The sequence below is a fragment of the Lathamus discolor genome, chromosome 6, assembly GCF_037157495.1.
Source record: "Lathamus discolor isolate bLatDis1 chromosome 6, bLatDis1.hap1, whole genome shotgun sequence".
NCBI classification, from domain to species: Eukaryota; Metazoa; Chordata; class Aves; order Psittaciformes; family Psittacidae; genus Lathamus; species Lathamus discolor.
The window spans coordinates 52,232,142-52,253,683 of NC_088889.1; the positions used below are offsets into that span (position 1 = coordinate 52,232,142).

At 43.3% G+C, this 21,542-nt stretch overlaps 1 protein-coding gene across 1 annotated transcript in view; it reads left to right on the top strand.

Annotated features, from left to right (window-relative positions):
• Positions 1–21,542, top strand: part of LOC136017482 (mucin-5AC-like) — a 51,244-nt gene that overhangs the window by 11,201 nt on the left and 18,501 nt on the right. Inside the window, exons 12-31 of the mRNA XM_065685796.1 lie at positions 1,146–1,256; positions 1,674–1,743; positions 2,466–2,603; positions 2,688–2,852; positions 3,601–3,695; positions 4,640–4,766; positions 5,323–5,578; positions 6,192–6,241; positions 6,868–6,968; positions 7,096–7,247; positions 7,777–7,915; positions 8,019–8,132; positions 8,461–8,640; positions 9,134–9,373; positions 9,897–10,053; positions 10,646–10,774; positions 11,122–11,263; positions 12,463–12,506; positions 12,606–12,812; positions 14,017–21,182. Coding sequence (XP_065541868.1) covers positions 1,146–1,256; positions 1,674–1,743; positions 2,466–2,603; positions 2,688–2,852; positions 3,601–3,695; positions 4,640–4,766; positions 5,323–5,578; positions 6,192–6,241; positions 6,868–6,968; positions 7,096–7,247; positions 7,777–7,915; positions 8,019–8,132; positions 8,461–8,640; positions 9,134–9,373; positions 9,897–10,053; positions 10,646–10,774; positions 11,122–11,263; positions 12,463–12,506; positions 12,606–12,812; positions 14,017–21,182 — 9,783 coding nt within the window. The remainder of the gene's footprint in view (positions 1–1,145; positions 1,257–1,673; positions 1,744–2,465; positions 2,604–2,687; positions 2,853–3,600; positions 3,696–4,639; positions 4,767–5,322; positions 5,579–6,191; positions 6,242–6,867; positions 6,969–7,095; positions 7,248–7,776; positions 7,916–8,018; positions 8,133–8,460; positions 8,641–9,133; positions 9,374–9,896; positions 10,054–10,645; positions 10,775–11,121; positions 11,264–12,462; positions 12,507–12,605; positions 12,813–14,016; positions 21,183–21,542) is intronic.

A 21,542-nucleotide genomic window follows, 5' to 3' on the forward strand; every position in this document is an offset into this window, starting at 1 on the left:
GGAATTGATGACTTACAAAAATACCAAAGATTTACTGGAGGTTTTAGTTTAGTAGGGACTGAATTCTGAATAGATATATCTAAAATACTGACTACAGGTTTGCATATTTCAGAACCCTAGGTTTTTATTGGATGAGTGATGTCAACAATTTTCGTAAAGACTTCATATTAAATAAAATCTGTTCTCAGAAAGATCAAACCAAATGCTACCACGAAAAAGAATTTAAAAAAAATTATCTAGAATGAGGTAATTTAGAAATAGATTAGACAAAAGCAATGAAAGTTTTTGATGAGATTCACAAGCTCTGGGCTCAATCCACAACAGAAGCATAGATCAGGCTTACACATTAAAGTCCCCTTTTGGCACCAACATGTAAAATTAGATTCTCGGAGGCTGTAGAGGTACAGAAAAATCCTAAATTTGGACACAAAAGGTCAAGAAGTCCATAATTTTAACACTACATTTCCAGATGGCTGTAATTCTGCATCTCGGCTCTTCTCAATTTAATCTTCGTTACACCACAAAAGGGGTAAGACGTTCAGAATCACAGCCTTCTGCATGATTCCCTGTAATGTCTTGGCCGTTAGGCACACTTTGAATGTAGCTTGCAGGTCATAGTCCCATGAAAATCAGACCTGAGAGAAAAAAATTGAATTTTTGCCCTTATTCGGTAGCTTAGTGAATGGTGATTTTAGCGTAATTTTTTCCTATGAGAGGATATTTAAATTCATATTTCCTACCTGTTAAAATAATGTCCAAATTACCAGGTTCTTTGATAATTTATTCAGTGCAGAAGGGACTGGAAACAAGTTCTTTCCTCCCCCAGGTAAACACCATAACCAAGGGGCAAGAAAGTTACACTTCCTTCTTCTCTAGCATATTAAACTAGTATTACCTAAACATTAGCAAAGTTTAATGTTCAGCTTAATATGTCTAACTTGCCTTTGAATGTCAGAAGTAATGGATAGTGATGTGGAGACTGTATACATATATGTAAGAACACATGAGCAGGAAGAAATGGAATATAAACCATAAAGTGAAGACTCACTTTACTAAGAATACTATTTAAGTGTGAACCTCATTAATATAACAGTATTTTAATTTGGCAAATAATTTAAACAATATGTTTTGTTATCTTCTTCTAGCTCTGTAATGGCAATGAATTCACTGTTCTGGGAGATATCTACAAGTGTGGCCTGACTGACACTGAGACATGCCTAAAGGGTGTAACTGTCAGCCTAAGTGGAGGACAAACTGTAAGTAGCGAATGTAGACACCTAACATTCTGCTGAGATGTTTTCAAAGCTTAATAGACAAGTAGTTTGAAAATTATACAGAAGAGCACAGACAGGAAATCTGCACAGATTTTTTTTTTTTTTTAAATCTTATTTGTACATTATTCAAAGAAAATTTAAGAACAAAGTAGGTACACTGGAACCCAAGATCCTAGTAGTTTTCTGTCATTTAGTTATCTTTGGGCTTTTGATTATTTATTTTGACAGTCAATGGACCACAATAATAAAGATCAGAGAAACAGTATAGGAATCAGAACATCATCACAGTCTCCCCCACTGGTTTGGGGTTTCTTTTAACTTTATCCTGAACAATGCTAGATAGAAAACATTTATCTTTCCTAAATATATTTGATAACCATTGCCTTTTCTTGTGGACAGAACATTGTGATCCAGCCTTCTGGCAGTGTGTTTGTAAACATGATCTACACACAGCTGCCATTCTCTGCAGGTAAGTTCCTTTGGAAGACTTCTGTAGTGTTTCTTGGTTTTGATTTTAAAATGTTATTACATCAGTTAAACTAAAGCAAATTTTCATCTTTGGTTACACTGCAGCAAACTCAAGGTACTCCAATAGTGCGCAGTCTCTCATTTTTTACAGTAATAGGGTTTCTTTACTCAACTCTTACAATTTCAGCAAAATTTTGGACTAATTTTAGCAGTATCTAATTAAATGGAGATTCAATTCAAGTAAATAGTATCACTGCACACTTCCAGATCCAAGTACTGCCATTAGAGAGGAAGGAAAACTGTTGATATGCAAAATAACTCTAATATTTGAAGTTGTTTAGTTCCCTGTGTTCCCTCTGTCCCTTTATTTGGTGCATATTCATCATTGGAGAGTTCCTTCCATGTCAGTTCTTCTTGGATACTACTGCACCTGAACAGAAAACAAACCATGGTTGGAGTCTTTTAAGTAGTAACAGAAGTGTGTGTTCTTCCCCTTATTCTAAAACACTTAGCAGAAAGCGGAGGGTTTTAATACCTTTGTTGTTTAGGGTAAAGACAGCCTGGTTTTGTGCTGGATTTGAAATTCTGTATAGATAATTTCCCCCCATTTCTTCAGATATTAGGATCCTAGCAAACACCTATAGAATCTCTCAACATAATGAATAGTTATTTGAACTGTTCATCACATACGAAATTTCAACTTTTATGTTCTTATGACCCTAGCAAATGTCACCATCTTTAGACCAACATCTTTCTTCATCATTCTGCAAACGACCTTTGGTCTTCAGCTACAGGTTCAGCTCGTGCCTCTCATGCAACTTTTCATAGACTTAGACCCATCACATAAAGGGCAGACCTGTGGTAAGTGATCTTATCGCAACAACTGCCTTCATCAGTATGCTTAATTCCGTAGGAGACTTTCACAACCCATCTGCTTCCTTTTAGGTCTCTGTGGTAACTTCAATGACATGCAGACAGATGATTTCAAAATCACCAGTGGTGTGATAGAGGGTACTTCAGCTGTCTTTGGCAATACCTGGAAAACACGGGCCAATTGTCCTGATGTCGAAAATACCTTTGAGGACCCATGTACTGTCAGCATACAAAATGGTAAGCTCACTATAAAGAAACTTTTTCTATTCTCTTCTAAGATGGAAAGAAGGAACAAGCTGATCAACCACCAAGCACTTAGCCAAAATAACAGTGGACCATTAACATGACCACTATTTTCCTAAACTGACACTAGAAGTTTTCAATTAATAAATAGGATAATATTTTGGATCTTCAAAAATATTCCTTTGGATAAAGAAAGCAGGTGGTTTTGACAGCTTAAGAGAAACCAGAACCATACAGTGTATCCGTGATCCATTCCTGGAAAGGACTGATTGTCATATAGGAAATAAAGCTGTACATATCCCCAGTGAAGTTTGCACTCAGCATGATTCTTCCACTGTTAAACTGAGAGTCAGACTTACAGTTCAGAGCTTTGTACCTCTCAGACCCTATTTCAGCTAACGAAATACATAATTTTTGAGAATTTGCAAGCCACTCTTCTGTTTACTGAGATGAACTAGCATATTTTTAATTCACAATGTGCACCTCTTTTGCAAAATTCTAGCTAACCATGTCTTAGTTTATTCCATGGCAACTACCACGAACTAAGAGCATTCAGTTTACAAAGAGTTCATATTTCTGTATAGAGGGAGTGAAAGTCTATTTGTGTCTCAGCAAATGCAGAGCTGAATTCTATTGTAAAGTTAAGCTTCTGCAATTCGCCTGCAGGAAGTATAGTTACACTGAAACAAGTGTTTGGACAATGAAGTGCAACAGAAATTCTTATCATGTTTTCAATTCACAGACCAGTATGCTCAGCACTGGTGTGGACTGCTCTCTGATACCACGGGACCTTTTGCTGAATGTCACTCAACAGTGAATCCAGAAGTTTACCAGAAGGTACTTGGCCTTTAACTTTTCCACATTTAAAAGAAAAAGACTCAGATTCCTGATATTAACCCCTGAGAGAATGACTTGCCAATTTGGAGGAGATGCATTCATGATAACTCTTTTCAAGCCAAGGGTTTGTTTTTATCTGAACATCATAATGATTCCTCCTTTGTAAAGGTATCTTTCCTTCCATTCCCAGGAGGATAAACTTAACAAGCGTATTCCTGCTGCCCTTTTTTTAGGTGCTAATCTAAATGCCTAATCTATGACCTTGAACTTCGTGGACTTCTTACCAGGTCAAAGGTTAAAAGCTGTCCCTACTGAGATATAAGGAAAGCTTTAGTCAGAATCTTAACTAGCACATTGCTTAGTTGCTCCAAACTGCTCTAAGAAAGTTTTTGCATATATCCAAGACAAGGCAAGAAATACATGCAAGAAGCAGAAAAAAGATTTAGATGTGAACAAAAATGTTCAAGGAATTCAAGGTGATGAAGCTCTGGAACGGTCTGGGAACTTTACAAAATCTCCCTGTTATTAGTAATCTGCAAGATTATATGTAAGAAACATCCTCTGGAATGGCAATATTTTAGTGACCTTGCCCGCACAGCAACACATTATATGACTTACTGTTTTCTTCATTCCTCTGAGGCAGAGAGCCCAAGCACCTAAGCCTAAGTCCCAAAGCTGGGAAATCTATCAACTGAAAAATTTCTAAAAAAACAAGAAAAAGAAAAAACAGTTTAAATTTGTGGACCTCTAGTTACTTTCTCCTTGCAAAGAATCTCTTTTTAAAGTTCTCAATGAAATCTCCAAATGAAAAATAGGCATATGTTTACTTATGCATACGACTTACACTCACTTTTAGCTCTAACAAACAGGGCAGTATAGTAAGTATAGAGGACCATGGTTTTGATACGACAATCTGATGATCATACATCATCCTCTGTCCCTAGAACTGCATGTTTGACACATGTAACTGTGAGAAGAGTGAGGACTGCATGTGTGCTGCCCTTTCCAGCTATGTGAGGGCCTGTGCTGCTAAAGGAGTTCTCCTCACTGGATGGAGGAGCAAAGCCTGCAGTAAGTTCTGCTTTCCTTTCTTCTTGAAAATGGTTGTCCAGAAAGTCCCACACAGGAGCTCTCAGGGATTCCCACAGTAAATTGTGTTAAACTGTGTTTTCAGTATAGCATTTACTTTCAAGAATTTAAGGAAGAAGGGAATGCAATAAAAGACAAGCAGTAAGCAAGATTAAAAAGAGGCTTTGTTACATTACTTGCTCAGAACAAGCGAAAGCAACATGGACCTCAATACCCTTGCAATAGGCATAGGTAGGGTGTTTTTAATTTACTTTGACAAAAAGATAAAAATAACAAAGAAATAAAAATGCTATATGCATTAATATAATTGAGATTTTTGGTTTTTTGACCTGGACAAAATATTTGTATTTGTGACACATTTATAGGGGGAAATTCTGCTTTAGCAGAAAAAACCAAAATTACACTTCTGAGGATATCAGTAAAGCACATGTAGATACATTGCCATGTTTATCATATATACTTTACCTCAAATATTGCATTTATACCTACACTGATTCTTAAATGAACAACAAATGTAACTCACTTTTTTACTCTCAAGCAAAATACACCACCTTGTGTCCGAAATCCTTGGAGTACACTTACAAAGTCGATTCCTGTCAACCCACCTGCCGGTCTCTGAGTGAGCCTGATGTGACATGCAACATCAAGTTTATCCCAGTTGATGGCTGCACCTGTGTAAATGGAACCTACATGGATGAAAGTGGCAAATGTGTGCCTACTTCTAGCTGTCCTTGTTACTACAAAGGAATGCCTCTGTCAACTGGAGAAGTTATTCATGACAATGGTGTTGTCTGGTAAGAGATTTTAAACAAAAGAATGAGATTGGATATAGGCAGTCATGAAACTATACATTACGCTATCTATCCAAATCAAATGCATTTCTGACCCTAAAAGTTTCAATTAAAAAAATAAAATCACAGATCCTTAAAAACTGCTAGGGCTATTCATGTTTGGAAGACTATACTTAAGACTGCTACAGGAAATCAACAAACCATGCTGTGGTGGGTTGTTCCTGTCTAACAGCCAAACTCCTACCCAGTCAGTCACTCACATACTCACTCCCCACCACACATTTCTTATCCATGACTTTAAACGACTTGTTCCATGGTGAAAGATGCTTGAGAATCTCCTTACAGATTACTCTCATTATGAATGGAATCTGAACTATTCTGGACAGCTCTTAACAAAGCAAATGGAAAGAGCAGGCCTGTCTTTCTATAGAATGTACTTGTATTTTGGCCCTCTCTAATATAAAATATCTTTGAATAGTAGAAACTATTCTGATAAAGGACAAATTTTCTCCTCTTTATCACACAGTAATTTTTCATTTCAGATTCATTAGGAAACAAGTGGAAACTTAACAAGGAAAAGCAAAAATATATGCATTTTATTTTTTTTTTTTAATAGCACTTGCACCTATGGAAAGCTGAGCTGTATTGGTGAGAAACCTGAACCAGGTAACATATCACTTAAGACTTCTTTTAATTCTCCCTTTCCACCTTCACCATTTCCATTTCTCTCTTTTTTGTCATAATGATGCAAACTGTACAAGTCTGAAATCAATCAAGGAAATGAACTGTTCACTTCTATAATGTAGAGGATATTCCCAAAATACCTTTTAGATGCCTGAAACAAGTTTAACCCCTTGGGTACCCAGTGGAAAAGAATACTCAGTCGCCTTACTGAATGTGAAACCCATCCATATTTTAAATAAGATAAGATAAAATAAAATAAAAATATAAAGCTTCCCCCCCAAACAAAAAGTAAACCAACATCTTTGTTTTCTTGTGGTTTTTGTTTTGTTTTGGGGTTGCTTTTGGTTGGTATTTATTTACTTTTCTGAAAACAAGTGTTTCACAAACTAAGCATTGACTTCTGTGAGTAGTCCAAGCATAAGCACAAAACCAGATGGGCGTGACTTCAAAACAATATTCAGTTTCTCTTTCTGGTCAAATGCATTATTTTAAGATACATGCATCTCAAAGGAGTCCTTTTTATTTTTTTCTTCAGTCCACATTAAAGCACTATGAAGATATAAGTACATGCTTGATCTCACATTTCTCATGGTTTTTGTCTTTTTCAGTCTGCATACCTCCCATGGTCTATATTGACTGTGGCAATGCCACTGCAGATGTGGCAGGAGCAGGATGCCAGAAGAGCTGTCAGACTCTAGATATGGAATGTGTAAGTATAGACTATTTGTACGTGGTTGAAAGCATATTAAACTAGATTTCTTCTACGATTACCAGCTACAATGAGACTCTTCCAACAGGAAATGTTTCAAGTCGTGTTTTCTATATGATCCTTACAGTACAAAACACACTGTGTCTCTGGCTGTGTATGTCCTCATAATCAAGTGTTAGATGGCAAAGGTGGCTGTATAGCTCCAGAGGACTGTCCATGTGTTCACAATGGGAATTCCTACACTCCAGGCGAATCAATCAGAGTTGGCTGTAACAACTGGTAAGAGCATACTGAAAAATAATTTTTTAAGCATCTGAGAATAGTTTAAAGTGTAGGTGAATTACAACATTTTACTCTAGCAGTATCAAAATCTGCTTGATATCACGAAGGAATCCTGCATAAGATGATCCACTTAGTACCTAAAAAGCAAGCTCTGTTTTTCACAATGGCACACAGTACGTAAGTTCCAAGTGGTCAGAAGAACAGTACGGTTTGGATGTTGTCATATTGATTCAAGTCAATAAAGCCCTATTCCTCACAGGCAATCTTTACATTTCAATACATGCAACAATATTTAAAGTATTTTTTAACCCAAAATATTCATGACATTATGAAGTAACACAGCCTTTGGATAAATTCCAAAGGCTCTTGAGCTGTGCTGCATTTCTGAGAATGAGCAAACCTTGTTTTTTCATTATGGGCTTAACACATTTTAAGATGAGATTGATGTACTTGCAGGAATGTACATAAAAGCAATATTTTATCTATGTTTGATTTTTACATTTGGAGTGCCTTCTGTCTTATGTAGCACATGTAGAAACAGAAAATGGCACTGCTCTGAGGAACCTTGCCTGGAAACCTGTTCTGTTTATGGAGATGGGCATTACACCACCTTTGATGGCAAACGCTTTGATTTTGAAGGAGACTGTGAATATGTTCTGGTCCAGGTAACAGAGTCCTTCCCAGATTTTTGCACTATCAAAGTACCTTGTGTTTTACGTATGACCATGTAGCATTGTTACACACTGAATATAATTCCCCTGTTTTCAGAACTATTGTGGTCAACAAGGTATGAATCAGGGAACCTTCAGAGTCATCACTGAGAACATTCCATGTGGTACTACTGGAACCACCTGCTCCAAGTCTATTAAAGTTTTCCTGGGGGTAAGCATTTTCTTTAATAAGTTGTACAACAGGCCCAATGAGCCAGAAGGATAGAACAAGCTGTCCCAGACAAACTGCACCATAGAAGTGTCCTACAAGACAGTGAAAATGTTACTACACTTCCTTGCTCACTGCTAACAGTTCTGCTTTCTGCTAGAGACAGCAAAGGAGGGAATTCTATAGAAGGATTGCTTAATGTGAGGTTGTTGAATAGAAGAATTTTGATGATAATAGAGTTATTATTTCAAGAACAGTTACTGGCAATATATAAACATATATAACCTAATAGGTCACTTCTTTAATTGGCCTCTATTTTTTCCTGTTATAGAACTATGAGCTGATACTCAGTGATGGACACTCTGATGTTATCCAGAGGACACCTGGAGGAAAAATGCCATTCCAAATCCGTTCCATGGGCATCTACCTGGTGGTTGACACTACTGTCGGTCTGATACTCATGTGGGACAGAAAAACCAGTATATTCATCAAACTTAGTCCCAGCTTTGAGGTACATTTTAAAATCCAAAACCTGGATAAAATTATTTCTAGAACATATTCATGTTATCTCTTGAAGAAAAAAAAAAATGTAAATTTAGGCTGTAACTGGAAGACTGAAAGAGCAGAAACAGCATATTACTGACCCTGTAGTGTTGACTTAGATTGACTTAGATTGACTACACATTTTCCTTAAATTACATTATTCAGCAATGGCATAACAGCAACTGCAAAAGTAGCTTTCTTCATGTAAAGCCTTCACTGAAGAGGCATATTCAGGATTAAACTAGCTACCTCAGTGTTAAGAACAAAAACTGTAAGTCTGCTTCCTGTTCTTATCCTAACAAGAAGTTAGAAACATCTGTTCATGAAAGATATTTCAATAAAATGTCCAACAGTGCTACTGAAAAGGCCTAGATAAACTTAGGTAAGATTCATCCTGAGGTCTGTTACTTGCGGGTACTGTACCTTACTGATCTTTATAATTTTTGTTTATCCCCATGCAGGGACATGTCTGTGGACTTTGTGGAAACTATGATGGCAATGGAAATAATGACTTCACTACTCGCAGTCAGTCTGTGGTAGGAAATGTGCTGGAGTTTGCCAACAGCTGGAAAGTATCTTCTAGTTGCCCAAATGCCAATCGTACCAAGGACCCATGCACTGCAAACCCATACAGGAAAGCCTGGGCACAGAAGCAATGCAGTATCATTACCAGTGAAGTGTTTGCAAAGTGTCACTCACAGGTATGACTAAAACTTGAGTCTTAAATACTCCTGAGCAAGAGTTTACAGTAATTTTTGTGTGGTATAGCTGAGAAATACATTAAAATACACTCTGTCATGCTTGACAACTTGTCTTGAATTAGTACACTAAAGAAATTGATACTTGTTTTTTTAATAGAAGGGACAACCACAGATGAATCTCAGGATATGTTTACTTTCAAATGGCATCGTTTTCTAGTACCGTAAATACCAGCCACCTGATATATATGACTGTGTCCTAGTTTGTAGTAACGTAACAGTATTATTTCTGCAAATGTATCTTCAGCATCAAATAGCTCTTTTCATTATGACGTATTAGTAATAGTTTTATTCTATTTTCCTCTTACTTTTCCAAAACATTCTCATGGTTTCTTCCTTTCCTATCTTTCTCACACATACAGAGTCATTAGTTTCAGATATTTTATTCACCTTTTTTAGATCGGTGAATGCCTTTCCAAAGAGGACAAGTGGAAACTCATGAAAACTCAAATGTTTTCTCCAACAGGTTGAACCAAATGAATATTACGAAGCATGCGTAGATGATGCTTGTGCCTGTGATACTGGAGGAGACTGTGAATGTTTCTGTACAGCAGTAGCTGCCTATGCTCAAGCGTGCAATGAGCTGGACATCTGCATTTCATGGAGAACCCCATCCATTTGTCGTGAGTTTCACCCTACTACTTTTTGGAGGGGTCTAGAGGGAAAGAAAACAGAGAAGTAAAAAAGAAATACAAGTAGAATAAATAAAGAAAGAAGGATAAAATTGTATTTGTAAGAAGCACTGTTGTATTCTAAAAAAGCACCAAAAAAAACCCTACAAAGGACATTTGGTAAATCACTGGAAGCTTATCTATTTTCTTAAAATGAAACCACTGATAGTAGCTTTACCAGCGGTGTCACTAGTGTCTGATTTACTTGTCAATCATGATACACAACTGGTGAACTATAATATTCTACTACAGTTCCACCTGTCTACATAAGGCTTAGTGTAAATCACTATTATTGCATACTAGCTAATATCAATGATTCAAACAGTTGATTTTTCAGGATTAATGTGTAACTCTGTTCTATGCTTTGTAACTACTGGTGTCAAAAGGTGGTTGAAGTGTAACAATTGTATTAAATTAGAAGTAAGGTGCTATACTGTTCACCACCTATGTGATTATGCGGATCACACGGGATTTTTACCCAGCAAAACAGACAGATTGTAGAACAAAAGGTTCAAAGTTCTTCTGTCATTTCTCCTTCCTCCAGCTCTGTTCTGCGATTACTACAATCCGCAAGGGGAATGTGAGTGGCACTACAAGCCATGTGGAGCCCCTTGTATGAAAACCTGCAATAACCCAAGCGGGAATTGCCTTCATGAGTTGAGAGGCCTGGAAGGTAAACATAATTATGCATATACCATCCTACTTATAAGAGGCTAAAAGGCAATCAGATTAATAAAATTCATGTTACTCAATATATGACGTTTATATTAGAAATTATATGAAGAGATATTATAATTAGTATCTTACTGCCTAATGGATCATGAACTTGTTTGGAGTGAAAAAGAGGACAAAATACTCCAAAGCTTAATGTTCAATGAAAGGAATAGCAGTAACAAAGTCTGAAATTCCATTACCATATGGAATAATTTGGGAAAAACAGATATAAGCGAAATATAGAGTTACTTCTACTTGTGAAAGGTCTAGTGTCAACGTAAATATCTTTTTTTTTTTTTATTGCAGGCTGCTATCCACACTGTCCAAATAATAAGCCATATTTTGATGAAGAAACCATGACCTGTGTTTCTAATTGTGGTTGTTACGAAAATGGAAAAAATTACAAACCAGGAATACAGATGCCTTCAAAGCAGAATTGTCATTTATGGTAGGATTAGTGAAGATTTTAAACATTTAGTTGAAAGTTTCACAACATAATATATCATGCACTTTTTTGTTTACCAACAGGAAGTAGGACAGTCATAGGCTGCTGAATAATGTCTAATTTTCTTTTTTTTAATTGATGACATGCTGAAATATTTTACTATAGAAAAGTTAGTTTACTAATTATTCTGTATTCTTATTAAAGTACTTTTAAATTAGTATTATAATTATTAAATTAACTTCAACCAAATTCAAGTAACAATAGTTATGGCAATAGTCTGGACATTTCTATTAAAATATCTGTAAAATCATTATGTGAAATTATTTAGAAGGCAACTAATCTTCATTATTTTGAGCTTGTTTCTGTTATTTCACTGGTACTTACATGTTAGTAACAGTCAGCAAGTATTCCCACACATTCTGTCAGAATTGTTGACATGCTGGGACAAATGCTGCTAAGCCTTCTATCAAATAACACAAAGTTAGCAGAATCAGTTAACACCTGGTCTAAAGACAGCTTTAAAATAGCTACACCGTAACACTGTAAGCAGTCCAGTCAGAATAACAGAGCTTAGCATGAAGCCCATCTGAGCTAACCCAAATTTCGTGGCACGTTTTGTAGTTCATAGACAGCTTTGTCTGCACTGTCAGTATCATTAACAGCACTGAACCTAACCTGATAAATACATACCCATATTTACTTAAGTTTATCCAGTGTACATATGCCCATAGTCACTATAAATAGACATATCAAGATTTAGTTCTTAATAGATAAATTCCCCTGAAAAACAGAATACATTCTTGCATCTTCTGGAAGTCACTGCATATATAACCTCAACATCCATGATGATCCTCTCTCAGATGATACATTTACTGCACTTTCCTTTCCAAAAAATAAGTATACCTATCAGGGAGATAAGAACATTTCAAATCACCCCTCCCCACATCTTCACCCACCCCTCGAAGCACCAGTAAGAATACTGGATTTTTAGTATGCTGCATGAAAGAGCTGCCTTTCTTGCCAGAAAACTGAGTAATCCTACCTAACCTGAATTTGTACATCAGAACTCAAAATCTAACTCAGAGAAGATACAGTCTTTCTACATATAAATACAATGAATATCAAAGGAAAAATTTGAAACAATAAAATTATGTCATGAACCAATATATTTACATTTATCACCTCCCTTTTCTCTTTTCCAGTGAATGCACAGATCGTGGCAAAAAATGCAAGTATGATGAAGATGGTATGTTGACAAAGTTGATTTTATCTATATAGGATGCATTTGAGGTAATCTGCTTTGTTTTTCAGATACCAAGGAATAACATTGTCTTTTGATTTACAGAATGTGTCTGTGTTTATGAGGGACAGAAGTACAACTATAAAGATGTGATTTACAATACTACAGATGGCACAGGAGGGTGTATTGTCGCAACCTGTGGTCCCAATGGAACACTTCAAAGGACTGTCTATGAATGTCCAACCTCAACATCACCCACAATGGCAACAATATTTCATTTCAGCACTACGCCACCTGCCATTACTTCCACAGGTACATCCTTTATAGCCCATAAGAATACATTCTATTAATAGTGAGTAAAATCAAGTTACAAAACCATGCTCACACTCACAGCATAAATTGATTAGTACAACTTCAAAATAAATAACATTAAGTCTTATTTGTTATTCACATTTAGTTTCAGTCAGTATTTTGTAACAAAGTTAATAGATGGAAATAAACTTAGAAAATAAAACCACTCCTGAAACAGCACTGCACACTGGCTTCATACTATAATTTTCCTTATCTTCATCATGAACAATAAAAAGACATTACTTGTAATTGTAACTATTTCTATACCTGGAATAATTGTTACTGAATGAGTAATTCATTATTTTTCTATTAAATTATGGAATTATTACTTTCCCTAAAATTCATGGTAGGGTTAATGGTATTTATAATTACAGTACTAAGTGGATTGCTCAGATATTGGCATTGAGATACTGAAATTTTTGTATTTAGAATTCCTGTTGAGCATTTTTCAAGTTGGCAATCTCTAATTACTATGGGCATATGTTGTTTAATTAAATAAGTATTCAGTATACAACTTAGAAGTTTTGAAAGCACTCAGAAACTATCAGCACTGCTGGAATTCATTAGCCATTTTACAGCCATTTCACAATGAGAATTCACCTGCAAAAGCTTATGGACTGCTCTCTAAACCAATAAATGTTTACTTAAGATAATAATGCTTAGAAACCTGTTCCTTCAAATGGAGGAGCAAAGACAATGCAGTATATTGCATGAGGAGTCACCTTAGTTGGAAGAAAAAAGTGCCTATTAATCTTGATGCATAGAGTAAATGTTATTGTTTCTGCTGGACTTGAATGGGGCTTCAACATTCTAGAGAGCAAACGAAGCAATTATGCTGAATCAAATGGAAAAGAAAAGTTAGATTTTTATTTTTTTCCCCAATGTAAATAAATTCTTCATGGGAGTTACTTCAACATGTTTTGTAAAACATAATTAACAATCTCTTAGGAAGTGACAGTTCCAAGCACATTAGCACATTAAATCACTGGGTGATGGATTTTCTATTCTACTTCATATAAAATTATAAGTACACTAACTTGATACACTACAGGTTCGCAATGCAAACAAATCACCTGAAGAAAATTTTCAGCCTATTTCACATAATGAAAAAGAGAATATATGCAGGAATTTAAGTTTTGAAGTCTCTTCTTTATCTCTTTCACAGTGTCTCCAACTACATCAGTATGTGTTCATGAAGTCTGTGATTGGTCAGAATGGTATGATGGGAGTCTGCAAACCCCTGGCTATGATGGTGGAGATTTTGAAACATTTGATGATTTGAGAGCTAAAGGTTATGAAGTCTGTAAGACTCCACGGGCTGTTCAATGCAGAGCAGAGAAATTCCCCAATATACCACTGAAAGACCTTGGCCAAAAAGTAGAATGTAGTACAACAGTTGGGCTTATATGTTACAACAAAGATCAAATTTCAACAATGTGTGACAATTATGAAATCAGAATCTTATGCTGTCAATTTGTACCATGCTCTTCCACAACACATTTCAGCATGTCAACACCAAACACACCACCAGCTAAGAGCACAGAAACATCAAGTCCAACTGAAGAAACAACACCATTTTCAACCACTTTATCACCAGTTACTCTAACTTCTGAAAGCACGACGTTTGCACCTTCAGCTACTAGAGAAACAACCACACTCACAGGTGAAATGACAACACTTGTCACCACTTCTCCTTCAGCCACAATTTGTATCAAAGAAGAATGCTACTGGTCAATGTGGTATGATGTCAGTTATCCAGGGTCTGGATATGAAGATGGAGATTTTGACACAATTCAGAACATAGAAAAGAAGGGTTACAAAGTCTGTGATAACAGAAAGGAAGTTGAATGCAGAGCAGTAAGGTTCCCTAATACACCATATCCACTCCTGGAGCAACACATAACATGTAGCACAGAAGAAGGGTTGAAATGCTACAATAAAGACCAACTACCACCAATCTGCTATAATTATAAACTAAGATTTAAATGCTGCAAAAATAAGACAGTATCATGTCAGACAACTAGAGCACCCCAAAGAACTACACAGACATCTGAAACTACTCCAATTTTTTCAACAACTCTAATTACATCATCCACAGAAGTATCAACAACACCATATATGCAAACAAAACATAAGGAAACGCCAATATCAACAGCTCCACCAGAAACAGGATATATTCATACAAGAATTACATCACAACCAACAACACAATACCAAAGACAAACACAGGCCACAAAGGCATCAATCCCCACAACCTACTACTCAACAAAGCAGACAACGTCCTCAGAAATCACATCGCAAACCTACACCAGCACCAGCAGCCCCACACCGACACCCACCATTTACTACCCCAGCGTGACCTCCTCCACCACCGCCTGTGAGCCCGAGGTGTGCTCGTGGAGCGAATGGTTCGACGTCGACTTCCCCTCCTCGGGGCCCAACCAGGGAGACTTCGAAACCTACCAGCGCATCCGCGCCGCCGGGAAGGAAGTCTGTCAACATCCAAAGGATATCGAGTGCCGGGCGGAGGACTACCCCGAGGTCTCCATCCAGCAGGTGGGACAGGTCGTGCAGTGCGACGTCCACTTTGGACTGGTGTGCAAGAACGAAGACCAGACTGGCAAGTCTAAGATGTGCCTCAACTACAGGATCCGCGTCCTCTGCTGCACCCCGAACTACAACTGCCCAAGCAGCACCTCCTTGCCAACCACCACCCCTACCAGCACCATCACCCGCACCGTCCCAACATCCTCCAGTGTCACGACCTCCACCTCCACGTACCACTCCTCTACCACGCAGCCCACCTCGTCAGAAATCATATCGCAAACCTACACCAGCACCAGCAGCCCCACACCGACACCCACCATTTACTACCCCAGCGTGACCTCCTCCACCACAGCCTGTGAGCCCGAGGTGTGCTCGTGGAGCGAATGGTTCGACGTCGACTTCCCCTCCTCGGGGCCCAACCAGGGAGACTTCGAAACCTACCAGCGCATCCGTGCCGCCGGGAAGGAAGTCTGTCAACATCCAAAGGATATCGAGTGCCGGGCGGAGGACTACCCCGAGGTCTCCATCCAGGAGGTGGGACAGGTCGTGCAGTGCGACGTCCACTTTGGACTGGTGTGCAAGAACGAAGACCAGACTGGCAAGTCTAAGATGTGCCTCAACTACAGGATCCGCGTCCTCTGCTGCACCCCGAACTACAACTGCCCAAGCAGCACCTCCTTGCCAACCACCAGCCCTACCAGCACCATCACCCGCACCGTCCCAACATCCTCCAGTGTCACGACCTCCACCTCCACGTACCACTCCTCTACCACGCAGCCCACCTCGTCAGAAATCATATCGCAAACCTACACCAGCACCAGCAGCCCCACACCGACACCCACCATTTACTACCCCAGCGTGACCTCCTCCACCACCGCCTGTGAGCCCGAGGTGTGCTCGTGGAGCGAATGGTTCGACGTCGACATCCCCTCCTCGGGGCCCAACCAGGGAGACTTCGAAACCTACCAGCGCATCCGTGCCGCCGGGAAGGAAGTCTGTCAACATCCAAAGGATATCGAGTGCCGGGCGGAGGACTACCCCGAGGTCTCCATCCAGCAGGTGGGACAGGTCGTGCAGTGCGACGTCCACTTTGGACTGGTGTGCAAGAACGAAGACCAGACTGGCAAGTCTAAGATGTGCCTCAACTACAGGATCCGCGTCCTCTGCTGCACCCCGAACTACAACTGCCCAAGCAGCACCTCCTTGCCAACCACCAGCCCTACCAGCACCATCACCCGCACCGTCCCAACATCCTCCAGTGTCACGACCTCCACCTCCACGTACCACTCCTCTACCACGCAGCCCACCTCGTCAGAAATCATATCGCAAACCTACACCAGCACCAGCAGCCCCACACTGACACCCACCATTTACTACCCCAGCGTGACCTCCTCCACCACCGCCTGTGAGCCCGAGGTGTGCTCGTGGAGCGAATGGTTCGACGTCGACATCCCCTCCTCGGGGCCCAACCAGGGAGACTTCGAAACCTACCAGCGCATCCGTGCCGCCGGGAAGGAAGTCTGTCAACATCCAAAGGATATCGAGTGCCGGGCGGAGGACTACCCCGAGGTCTCCATCCAGCAGGTGGGACAGGTCGTGCAGTGCGACGTCCACTTTGGACTGGTGTGCAAGAACGAAGACCAGACTGGCAAGTCTAAGATGTGCCTCAACTACAGGATCCGCGTCCTCTGCTGCACCCCGAACTACAACTGCCCAAGCAGCACCTCCTTGCCAACCACCAGCCCTACCAGCACCATCACCCGCACCGTCCCAACATCCTCCAGTGTCACGACCTCCACCTCCACGTACCACTCCTCTACCACGCAGCCCACCTCGTCAGAAATCATATCGCAAACCTACACCAGCACCAGCAGCCCCACACCGACACCCACCATTTACTACCCCAGCGTGACCTCCTCCACCACAGCCTGTGAGCCCGAGGTGTGCTCGTGGAGCGAATGGTTCGACGTCGACTTCCCCTCCTCGGGGCCCAACCAGGGAGACTTCGAAACCTACCAGCGCATCCGTGCCGCCGGGAAGGAAGTCTGTCAACATCCAAAGGATATCGAGTGCCGGGCGGAGGACTACCCCGAGGTCTCCATCCAGGAGGTGGGACAGGTCGTGCAGTGCGACGTCCACTTTGGACTGGTGTGCAAGAACGAAGACCAGACTGGCAAGTCTAAGATGTGCCTCAACTACAGGATCCGCGTCCTCTGCTGCACCCCGAACTACAACTGCCCAAGCAGCACCTCCTTGCCAACCACCAGCCCTACCAGCACCATCACCCGCACCGTCCCAACATCCTCCAGTGTCACGACCTCCACCTCCACGTACCACTCCTCTACCACGCAGCCCACCTCGTCAGAAATCATATCGCAAACCTACACCAGCACCAGCAGCCCCACACCGACACCCACCATTTACTACCCCAGCGTGACCTCCTCCACCACCGCCTGTGAGCCCGAGGTGTGCTCGTGGAGCGAATGGTTCGACGTCGACTTCCCCTCCTCGGGGCCCAACCAGGGAGACTTCGAAACCTACCAGCGCATCCGTGCCGCCGGGAAGGAAGTCTGTCAACATCCAAAGGATATCGAGTGCCGGGCGGAGGACTACCCCGAGGTCTCCATCCAGCAGGTGGGACAGGTCGTGCAGTGCGACGTCCACTTTGGACTGGTGTGCAAGAACGAAGACCAGACTGGCAAGTCTAAGATGTGCCTCAACTACAGGATCCGCGTCCTCTGCTGCACCCCGAACTACAACTGCCCAAGCAGCACCTCCTTGCCAACCACCAGCCCTACCAGCACCATCACCCGCACCGTCCCAACATCCTCCAGTGTCACGACCTCCACCTCCACGTACCACTCCTCTACCACGCAGCCCACCTCGTCAGAAATCATATCGCAAACCTACAGCAGCACCAGCAGCCCCACACTGACACCCACCATTTACTACCCCAGCGTGACCTCCTCCACCACCGCCTGTGAGCCCGAGGTGTGCTCGTGGAGCGAATGGTTCGACGTCGACATCCCCTCCTCGGGGCCCAACCAGGGAGACTTCGAAACCTACCAGCGCATCCGTGCCGCCGGGAAGGAAGTCTGTCAACATCCAAAGGATATCGAGTGCCGGGCGGAGGACTACCCCGAGGTCTCCATACAGCAGGTCGGACAGGTCGTGCAGTGCGACGTCCACTTTGGACTGGTGTGCAAGAACGAAGACCAGACTGGCAAGTCTAAGATGTGCCTCAACTACAGGATCCGCGTCCTCTGCTGCACCCCGAACTACAACTGCCCAAGCAGCACCTCCTTGCCAACCACCAGCCCTACCAGCACCATCACCCGCACCGTCCCAACATCCTCCAGTGTCACGACCTCCACCTCCACGTACCACTCCTCTACCACGCAGCCCACCTCGTCAGAAATCATATCGCAAACCTACACCAGCACCAGCAGCCCCACACCGACACCCACCATTTACTACCCCAGCGTGACCTCCTCCACCACCGCCTGTGAGCCCGAGGTGTGCTCGTGGAGCGAATGGTTCGACGTCGACTTCCCCTCCTCGGGGCCCAACCAGGGAGACTTCGAAACCTACCAGCGCATCCGCGCCGCCGGGAAGGAAGTCTGTCAACATCCAAAGGATATCGAGTGCCGGGCGGAGGACTACCCCGAGGTCTCCATCCAGGAGGTGGGACAGGTCGTGCAGTGCGACGTCCACTTTGGACTGGTGTGCAAGAACGAAGATCAGACTGGCAAGTCTAAGATGTGCCTCAACTACAGGATCCGCGTCCTCTGCTGCACCCCGAACTACAACTGCCCAAGCAGCACCTCCTTGCCAACCACCAGCCCTACCAGCACCATCACCCGCACCGTCCCAACATCCTCCAGTGTCACGACCTCCACCTCCACGTACCACTCCTCTACCACGCAGCCCACCTCGTCAGAAATCATATCGCAAACCTACACCAGCACCAGCAGCCCCACACCGACACCCACCATTTACTACCCCAGCGTGACCTCCTCCACCACCGCCTGTGAGCCCGAGGTGTGCTCGTGGAGCGAATGGTTCGACGTCGACTTCCCCTCCTCGGGGCCCAACCAGGGAGACTTCGAAACCTACCAGCGCATCCGCGCCGCCGGGAAGGAAGTCTGTCAACATCCAAAGGATATCGAGTGCCGGGCGGAGGACTACCCCGAGGTCTCCATCCAGCAGGTGGGACAGGTCGTGCAGTGCGACGTCCACTTTGGACTGGTGTGCAAGAACGAAGACCAGACTGGCAAGTCTAAGATGTGCCTCAACTACAGGATCCGCGTCCTCTGCTGCACCCCGAACTACAACTGCCCAAGCAGCACCTCCTTGCCAACCACCACCCCTACCAGCACCATCACCCGCACCGTCCCAACATCCTCCAGTGTCACGACCTCCACCTCCACGTACCACTCCTCTACCACGCAGCCCACCTCGTCAGAAATCATATCGCAAACCTACACCAGCACCAGCAGCCCCACACTGACACCCACCATTTACTACCCCAGCGTGACCTCCTCCACCACCGCCTGTGAGCCCGAGGTGTGCTCGTGGAGCGAATGGTTCGACGTCGACTTCCCCTCCTCGGGGCCCAACCAGGGAGACTTCGAAACCTACCAGCGCATCCGCGCCGCCGGGAAGGAAGTCTGTCAACATCCAAAGGATATCGAGTGCCGGGCGGAGGACTACCCCGAGGTCTCCATCCAGCAGGTGGGACAGGTCGTGCAGTGCGACGTCCACTTTGGACTGGTGTGCAAGAACGAAGACCAGACTGGCAAGTCTAAGATGTGCCTCAACTACAGGATCCGCGTCCTCTGCTGCACCCCGAACTACAACTGCCCAAGCAGCACCTCCTTGCCAACCACCAGCCCTACCAGCACCATCACCCGCACCGTCCCAACATCCTCCAGTGTCACGACCTCCACCTCCACGTACCACTCCTCTACCACGCAGCCCACCTCGTCAGAAATCATATCGCAAACCTACACCAGCACCAGCAGCCCCACACCGACACCCACCATTTACTACCCCAGCGTGACCTCCTCCACCACCGCCTGTGAGCCCGAGGTGTGCTCGTGGAGCGAATGGTTCGACGTCGACTTCCCCTCCTCGGGGCCCAACCAGGGAGACTTCGAAACCTACCAGCGCATCCGCGCCGCCGGGAAGGAAGTCTGTCAACATCCAAAGGATATCGAGTGCCGGGCGGAGGACTACCCCGAGGTCTCCATCCAGCAGGTGGGACAGGTCGTGCAGTGCGACGTCCACTTTGGACTGGTGTGCAAGAACGAAGACCAGACTGGCAAGTCTAAGATGTGCCTCAACTACAGGATCCGCGTCCTCTGCTGCACCCCGAACTACAACTGCCCAAGCAGCACCTCCTTGCCAACCACCACCCCTACCAGCACCATCACCCGCACCGTCCCAACATCCTCCAGTGTCACGACCTCCACCTCCACGTACCACTCCTCTACCACGCAGCCCACCTCGTCAGAAATCATATCGCAAACCTACACCAGCACCAGCAGCCCCACACTGACACCCACCATTTACTACCCCAGCGTGACCTCCTCCACCACCGCCTGTGAGCCCGAGGTGTGCTCGTGGAGCGAATGGTTCGACGTCGACATCCCCTCCTCGGGGCCCAACCAGGGAGACTTCGAAACCTACCAGCGCATCCGTGCCGCCGGGAAGGAAGTCTGTCAACATCCAAAGGATATCGAGTGCCGGGCGGAGGACTACCCCGAGGTCTCCATCCAGCAGGTGGGACAGGTCGTGCAGTGCGACGTCCACTTTGGACTGGTGTGCAAGAACGAAGACCAGACAGGCAAGTCTAAGATGTGCCTCAACTACAGGATCCGCGTCCTCTGCTGCACCCCGAACTACAACTGCCCAAGCAGCACCTCCTTGCCAACCACCAGCCCTGCCAGCACCATCACCCGCACCGTCCCAACATCCTCCAGTGTCACGACCTCCACCTCCACATACCACTCCTTTACCACGCAGCCCACCTCGTCAGAAATCATATCACAAACCTACACCAGCACCAGCAGCCCAACACCGACACCCACCATTTACTACCCCAGCGTGACCTCCTCCACCACCGCCTGTGAGCCCGAGGTG